The sequence below is a fragment of the Antechinus flavipes genome, chromosome 2, assembly GCF_016432865.1.
Source record: "Antechinus flavipes isolate AdamAnt ecotype Samford, QLD, Australia chromosome 2, AdamAnt_v2, whole genome shotgun sequence".
Taxonomy (NCBI): Eukaryota; Metazoa; Chordata; class Mammalia; order Dasyuromorphia; family Dasyuridae; genus Antechinus; species Antechinus flavipes.
Window position 1 is genome coordinate 512239108 of NC_067399.1, and position 7300 is coordinate 512246407.

Genomic DNA, 7300 nt, shown 5'->3' on the forward strand with positions numbered 1-7300 from the left:
TCAAATAAACATATTTTGCTTATAATCAACTAGCTAAACCCACTGGCAATTCTTAGTAGTCTTCAAGCTAGACATGGATTAGGGTGGTCTGAATACATACACACACATATAAGAACAAAGTAAGTGTCTACTGGGGAATAATTAAGCAAATTGTGACACATGAATATGATGAAGTACTACTGTGCTTTAAGTAATTATGAAAATACACATAGAATGACTTATGTGAACTGAATCAAGATAAAGTAAGCAGTCAGGAAAACAATAGATACAATAACTACAACAATTTAAGTCAAAACAACTAATACCATGAAAAAGAATGTTGCAAAATTATAAAGAATAAGCCTGGACCCAAAAGAGAAATATAAGACAGCTCCTCCCAATTCTTTTGCAGAGGTACATGCAAAACATTATAAAAAATGTCAGAACTATTTATAGTTCTTTGCTACCACATAAAGTATTGAAATAAATATTTAAGTATATAAGGTGTAGTGTGTATTTTGCCTATATAGGTTATTTGTGTCCATCTGAACATATCTCAATGTAACTCATAGAGAGGCATGAATATATGTACTTGTATGTAAACACACATGTACACATATGGTTGTATGTGTATATATGTGTATGGTATATGTACATATATACACATATGTACACATGCATACTCTTTTAGTCACTTTTCTCTAAGGGAGAATTTGATTCTTGCTAGGAAGGGAAATAGGAGATTGGTGCCAGAGGCTGGTCATTCTGTCTTCCTCAGAGAAAGAATACCAAATTAGAATTAAATCTCTCTGCTTCATTGTTAGTTTAGAGGGAGAAAATCAAACTGAGCTCCTATTAACTATTGCTTAATGGGAAGGAATATCTCAATTTAAATATACAAGGCTTGATTTCCATTCTAAGAAATACCTATTGCACAATGAACTCATGCATTTTATAGCAAATAAACTCATCTATATGGATTTATATGGGTATATGTGGCTGATAATAAATGGAAATCAAAGGAATATTACATATGAAATTATACCAGACAAGACACAGAAAGAATGAGCTTTCCTGTTGTAAACAAGATAAAAGAATATTAGGTCCTCTCAAAGGGGAAATTCCCCAAAGTCTTCAGGGAAGCAAGCTGAGACATGATAAAGGGACTAGCTCCTTAATATGTTGTCTAAAATCCTTTGATTTTCAAAACCTTTGTAACCTTTCTAAATTTTCAGTCTTTTTACACTTTATTCCCCTTCTCCTATCTTTACCTACGTATTTTATGATCCAGTGATACTAGCCTTTGTGCTGCTTTTTGAGAAAGACATTCCATCTCTTGCCTCCTTGTATCTTCATCAGTATTTTCTCCCTTTATATGTCTACCTAATGGATTGTCTGGCTTCTTTTAAGTTTCAAATTGTTTCACTTTCTGCAAGAAGTCCAGTTCTTCTTAATCTTTGTGTGTTTCCTCTGAGCTTATATCAAATTTATCCTGTATTTATCTTGTTTGTAAATAGTTTGTCTTCATATTATCTCTCCCATTAGTCTGTGAGATTCTTGAAAGCAAAACATCCATTTTGCCTTTCTTTGCATTCCCATAACTTTGCACAGTGTCTGACATGGGGTGCTTAATAAATGTTTGTTGACTTTTTTATTTATATGGAACATTCTTTCATATAGTGGTTAATAGTTTGCAATTATTCTTTTGAAAACTGTTTCTTCATATACTTTGACCACTTATTGATTAGGGAATGTTTTTTAATCATATATTTCTGTAATTTGTCTACATATTTTGGATATAAAGACTTTGTCCAAGGAATGTGATGTGAAGATTCCCCCTTCCCCATTAAATTGCTTCCCTTCTTATCCTAGATATGTTAATTTTTTTGTGTAAAAGCTTTTCAGTTTATTGTAATTAAAATTGCTTCTTTGGTTAAGAATTCAAAGCCCTACCCATATTGTATAAGATATATTACCATATTCTTTTCTATTTTGAGGTGTGTGTGTCATTTTCAAAATATGTAAGTCAGGACTATCTTATTGTTGACCTTAGCCTGCCATAACCAGTATTCTAGATAGAGAAAGAAAGGCAAAAAGCTTACTATGTTCCAGACATTCTGATAAATACTTTACAACTTTCTCAGAGAAGTCCTTCATTATTTAAGCCTAACTCTTATACTTATTTTTTCCACTTTGTGACTTTTCCCCTCTAACTTTTATTTTAGCTATGGTCTTAAATTCTTCCTAACTCCTCTCATATCTGTGGATAGCTTGTTTAGATCTCTTTAATATCATGCTGGGCATTGTATTTCAAAACATCACAAAGGAACTGGAGTGAAGAGAGTCCTGTCAATACTTCACAGTGTTCTTAGTTCTGTGCAAATAAACTTAAAAGCAAGACTGAAAAAGGCCAATTGAAGCTGTTAGAGTTGTAGGGGGTTTTAATTTCTCACCAGCAATCAAAATTGATATACTAGTAGGGACCGTCATCCACAGGGGGAGCCTGTAACTTTTCTTGCTTCTGGCCAGCCTGGTCTGGGTGTGAAGTCAGAATTAGGTTAGCCTTTGACATATAGGGTATTAAATAAGCATTTTATTCCTTGCATTCTGTATATTTATGATCAGTGATAAAAATGGATTAAGAGACAATTTGTTTGCTCAGATTAATCTTATTTGGAGAAGGAAAACTTTTAGTTGTTTTCTTCAATCCCACAGCACCTTCTGGTATATACAGTAATATAAAGAAAGGAGAATGTGTAGGATGATGATGATGATGATGATGATGATGATGCTGGAACCAGAATGCCCTGGAGTTCCCTGAAGCATTTCTTACAACTATGCTTTCCTTCCATGGATGGCTGATAATTCTCAATTCTCATTTGTCACTTGAGCAGTGCGTTTTTTTTTTTGTCTCCATCACGTTTTTACTTTATCATATTTATATAGGGTTACCCAGTCCTACTTTCAAACAATGTCCAAAACCCAATAAACCAGCCTCATCACTAGGGCATTCCACTTAGGAAACAAGCTGAAGGATGGAAAGAAAACTTTTATTATTGTGTTATATGTTTAGGTTTATATGTAGAGCACTCAGAATGTTCTTTAGTCTTAGATATCTTGAACAATTCAACAAATATTCATTAATTACCTACAATGTGACATTGTACTCTGCCTAAAGAGAGATAAAGCTGCCACTAGGTGGCAGTAGTATATAGCTTATGGTTAAATGATCTAAATAGTATATTTATGGTGTTGCTGTGACTCATCTGTGAAGATAACTGAATTGTAGAATTTAGTAAATCTTAGAGATCAATATAGACTAATATTTTCAATTTTTCCCAAGGAGAAATCTGGGGCACAAAGAGATAAAGTGATTTGCCTAAGTTTACACAGACAACATGTGGCAATTCCAGAATTCAAATTGATTCTTAACCTGGGTCATTTTGTACTATGTGTTTATTCAGATGGTTTTATTTAAAAAATATCTTTGTGAAAATAAAGGCATTTAAACACTGAACAAGAAAATTGATAATTTCAGGGAGTAGCCACAGAAGAAAAAGAGATCAAATGTCATTTCACTACTTTTCTCACTAAATTTTCTCTAATCTTTAAAATCATTCAAAACTTTTGATTAGCATTACCATGAAAACTAATTTGATTCCTCCCAATTTAGAATAATTAAAAAAAGTTTTTCAGGAGTATGTGATTGTTTCATTTCCTGTCAAAACCCCTCCATTTTCCCTTCTATAACCTTGTCTTTTAACTGTTCATCTCTTGTTCCTTTTCCTACATTAGGCAGAAGCCAAAAAAAAAAAAAAAAAAAAGACTACAGTTGCATAGGGACATATTCATACTGAGAACATCTCCATCATGGTTATTTTTTTCCTTATCAGAAGAACATGATTAGATTCCAACATATTGCTAATTATAATGTATAGAAAGAAATGGTGCCAAAATATCATCATATAAGTGAACTGGTTATGTAACAATAGTGAACGATAATTGATGGATAGGCTGGTACCCACAAAATGTTAAATTTGTCTACAAAATACTAAAATATCTAGAGGAAAGTCTCAAGTATATTAGGAGGATTATCTATGGGGGATTTATGAGAGGATATAGACAAGAATTCCATAAGATGAGATGACTTCAATGGATTAATTGCATGAGATAATAGGATCATGGAAGTATTTTACAGAAAAATTCTCCTAAACAGAAATTTTCACCTTCTAATTCTCTGCTAAATTTAAAAGCAAGAGATAGATTTATATATTACAGACTTTATAGGTGGTACCCTGGCTTAGTAAGACTGCATTAATAAGAGAGTTCTTTATAAATGACTTCTCAAAAAAACTCCCCCCCCCACCAGATCATTACATTTTGAACATTTAAACCAAAAAAACACAACAAGTTTATTAAATGAACAATTTATACTACTTCATCACATTGAAAAAGCAATTATTGCATGATTGTTAAACTGGCAATTAAGTGCATTGACCAAACACTGTATTTTAATGGCCCTTTTTGAACAATATGAGAATTTAACAGGAGATGCAATTTTGCTTAAAACTGAAAATGTTTATTTCATTCCTTTTAGGCAGAAACTAGTGTCTCCTAAGTCTCTGATTCTGTACTGATATGCTTGTTTTCAATAAATTCACTAACACATAATATTCAAATTTTTGAAATATGAGTGATTCTCAATAAGGACAGAATCATTTAGTTCTTACTCATACCCTTGCGGTCTCCTATCATTCGCTTCAGGGCTAACTTTACCTCCTGATTTCTTAGAGTATAGATCAGGGGATTAAGGAATGGAGTGATAGCTGTGGGGAACAGAGCAGCTGCTCCATCTAGGGGGCTATTGGCTTCTGGTCTCAGGTAGATAAAAGCACAGGGCACATAGTAAATTGTGACCACAGTCACATGGGCTCCACAGGTGGAAAATGCACGACGTCTTCCATCAGCTGTGCGGATATTTAAAATGGCTCGGATTATGTGTATGTAGGAGAGCAGGATTAGAGAGAAGCAACTGGCAACTACCACTCCAATATCCACAAAAGTCACTAACTCATTGATGGTTGTGTCAGCACAGGCCAGCCTTAGAACTGCAGGGATGTCACAGAAAAAATAATCCACTTGGTTAGGACCACAGTATGGTAAGCGGAATGTGAGTATGGCTTGGATAGCACCATGGATAGAGCCAGCTATCCATGCTCCAGTTACCATCAAGAAACAGATCTTCAAGGTCATTAGTATAGGATAATGCAGGGGTCGACATATGGCCAAGTATCTATCATAGGCCATTAGAGTATAAAGGAAGCATTGGGTGCTGCCCAGGAAGTGATAGAAATAGAGCTGAGCTACACACCCACCAAATGAGATAGGCTTAATCCCAGCAGTGAAGTTCATTATGAGCCGTGGAACAATGATGGAGGAGATTCCCATGTCAATGATGGACAGGACACCAAGGAAAATATACATAGGGCGGGCATGGAGTTGGGAGTCAATACAGACTGTGAGTAAGATGAGTAGATTGCCCATTTGTGTCAAAGTGTAGATGACAAGGAAGAATAAAAAGAGGAATGTCCTTAATTTGGGTGGGTAAGGAATCCCTGTCAGGATGAACTCTGTCAATTGAGTGTTGTTAGTTCTTTCCATCCTCTGGAATGGTCTCACCTAAAGAATGACCAAGACATATAACAAAACTGGGGATGAAGAGGAGTTAGAGAAAGATGGCAATAAATTGAATGTAAAATCATTGGTTTGGAGGCAAGGAGGAACTAGAGGAAGAGACTATAATATGAATATGGAAATATATTACATATAATATAAAGATGGAAACTTTAAGGGGAAAGTTTGTGTCTTCTCTTGGGCAGAGAGATAATAATGAGAAAACACTAGTCTTTAGGGAGTATTTTTAGAATTACTTTGCTTAAGAGTAGAACTTTTCCTTAGTTTATTTCAATACTTTAAGGATTTGACTTTCTCAATATGGGTACTTGCTCCATTCATGCACACTACATACTTCTTCCATTCCATAGGAGATGCTCACAATGAGTTTCTGTAGCTGAAAACATTCATTACCTGATGGACAATTTTTTGATGATATGCCTTTCTAAATTTAATAAGGTTGGTTCCTCAAATCACAGATATGTGTTTGTCACTGAAGGAACAGAATACATTTGAGACCCTTAGTTTTTGGTTCATTATGACACAAATGATTGGTTGATAAAACTAAAATGCTAATTAATTCATTTGCAAAGAGGCTTATGACTTTCTGGTGACCAAATATGTGGTATAGTTTCAGTTTCTTAAACTTGGTTGCAACACCATATGGAGTCTCATATGGGTTGCAAAATTATAATTTACTATAGTAAATGTTTGATTTGCATACCTATTTTATATACCTATATACCTGAAGTCATGTAAAAATATCTTGGGCAAAAAGGAGTTGCAAGTGGAAAAAGTTTAAGAAGCTCTGTGATCTTGGAATTTGAAAGATCAAGGTTCAAATTCTAGTTCAAACTCTTACTAATTGTGTGACTTTGGACAACTATCCTGAGACATTTGGAGTCAGTTTTATTATCTGTAAAATAGGAATAACAATACGTATAGTAAGTGACTCCCAAAGTAAGCAAAGGACAAATAAAACGTTATATTAAACATCCAGTGCTTAGCTCAGTGCTTGTCACATTTATTAGTTGCTTAATAAATGTTTATTGACTGACTGACATTAAGGCCTATATGTTGAGTTGATGTTATTTTTCCTCCCCAAAAATCCTATTCTAATATCTTATATTGTGGAAGAAAGACTGCATTCTTGAAGATAGAATAAGCAGAACATTAGTTCTGGCAAATTCTATGATGCTACAAAGGATTTGTGTATATTTCTGAATGACTGAGTCTATTGTCCAAAGCCCCAATTGGCTAAATTTGGAAGTACTCACCATCAGTAATTTGATTACTAAGTGATGAATTGTTTGACAATGTACACCTGCTTTAAAAAATTCCCTCAGTGCTATGTGACCTCTCTTTTGCTTTCACAATGATGGTATTACAGCAATAACAAAAGGAGGGAGAAAGTGTTTGGACCATCTGTAAATATTGACTTAATTTTTGATATTTTATATGTGAGTGAGAGCTTTGTGTACTGACAAAGAAAATGACAATGTCCAATGACATTGTCCATTGATAAACAACGAACATCAGAATTGCCATTTCCATGATAAATGAAACCAGAAGACAAATAGAAATTTTGCAAAGAGAATAAATTAAAGTGTGGCTAAGAGATTTGAGATATAAACATAGGACTTGGTTT

The 7300-nt window shown here is 34.1% G+C and overlaps 1 protein-coding gene across 1 annotated transcript; it reads right to left on the bottom strand.

Moving 5' to 3' along the window:
* Positions 1-4698: 4698 nt before the first annotated feature.
* Positions 4699-5640, bottom strand: LOC127546849 (olfactory receptor 10G3). Its single transcript, XM_051973779.1, has one exon. The coding sequence runs from the start codon at positions 5638-5640 to the stop codon at positions 4699-4701; it is 942 nt and encodes a 313-aa protein (XP_051829739.1).
* Between the last annotated feature and the right edge of the window lie 1660 nt (positions 5641-7300).

What these genes read in the sequence shown, in the direction of transcription:
- LOC127546849 (XM_051973779.1), bottom strand. Translation starts at nt 5,640, where the DNA reads ATGGAAAGAACTAACAACACTCAATTGACAGAGTTCATCCTGACAGGG.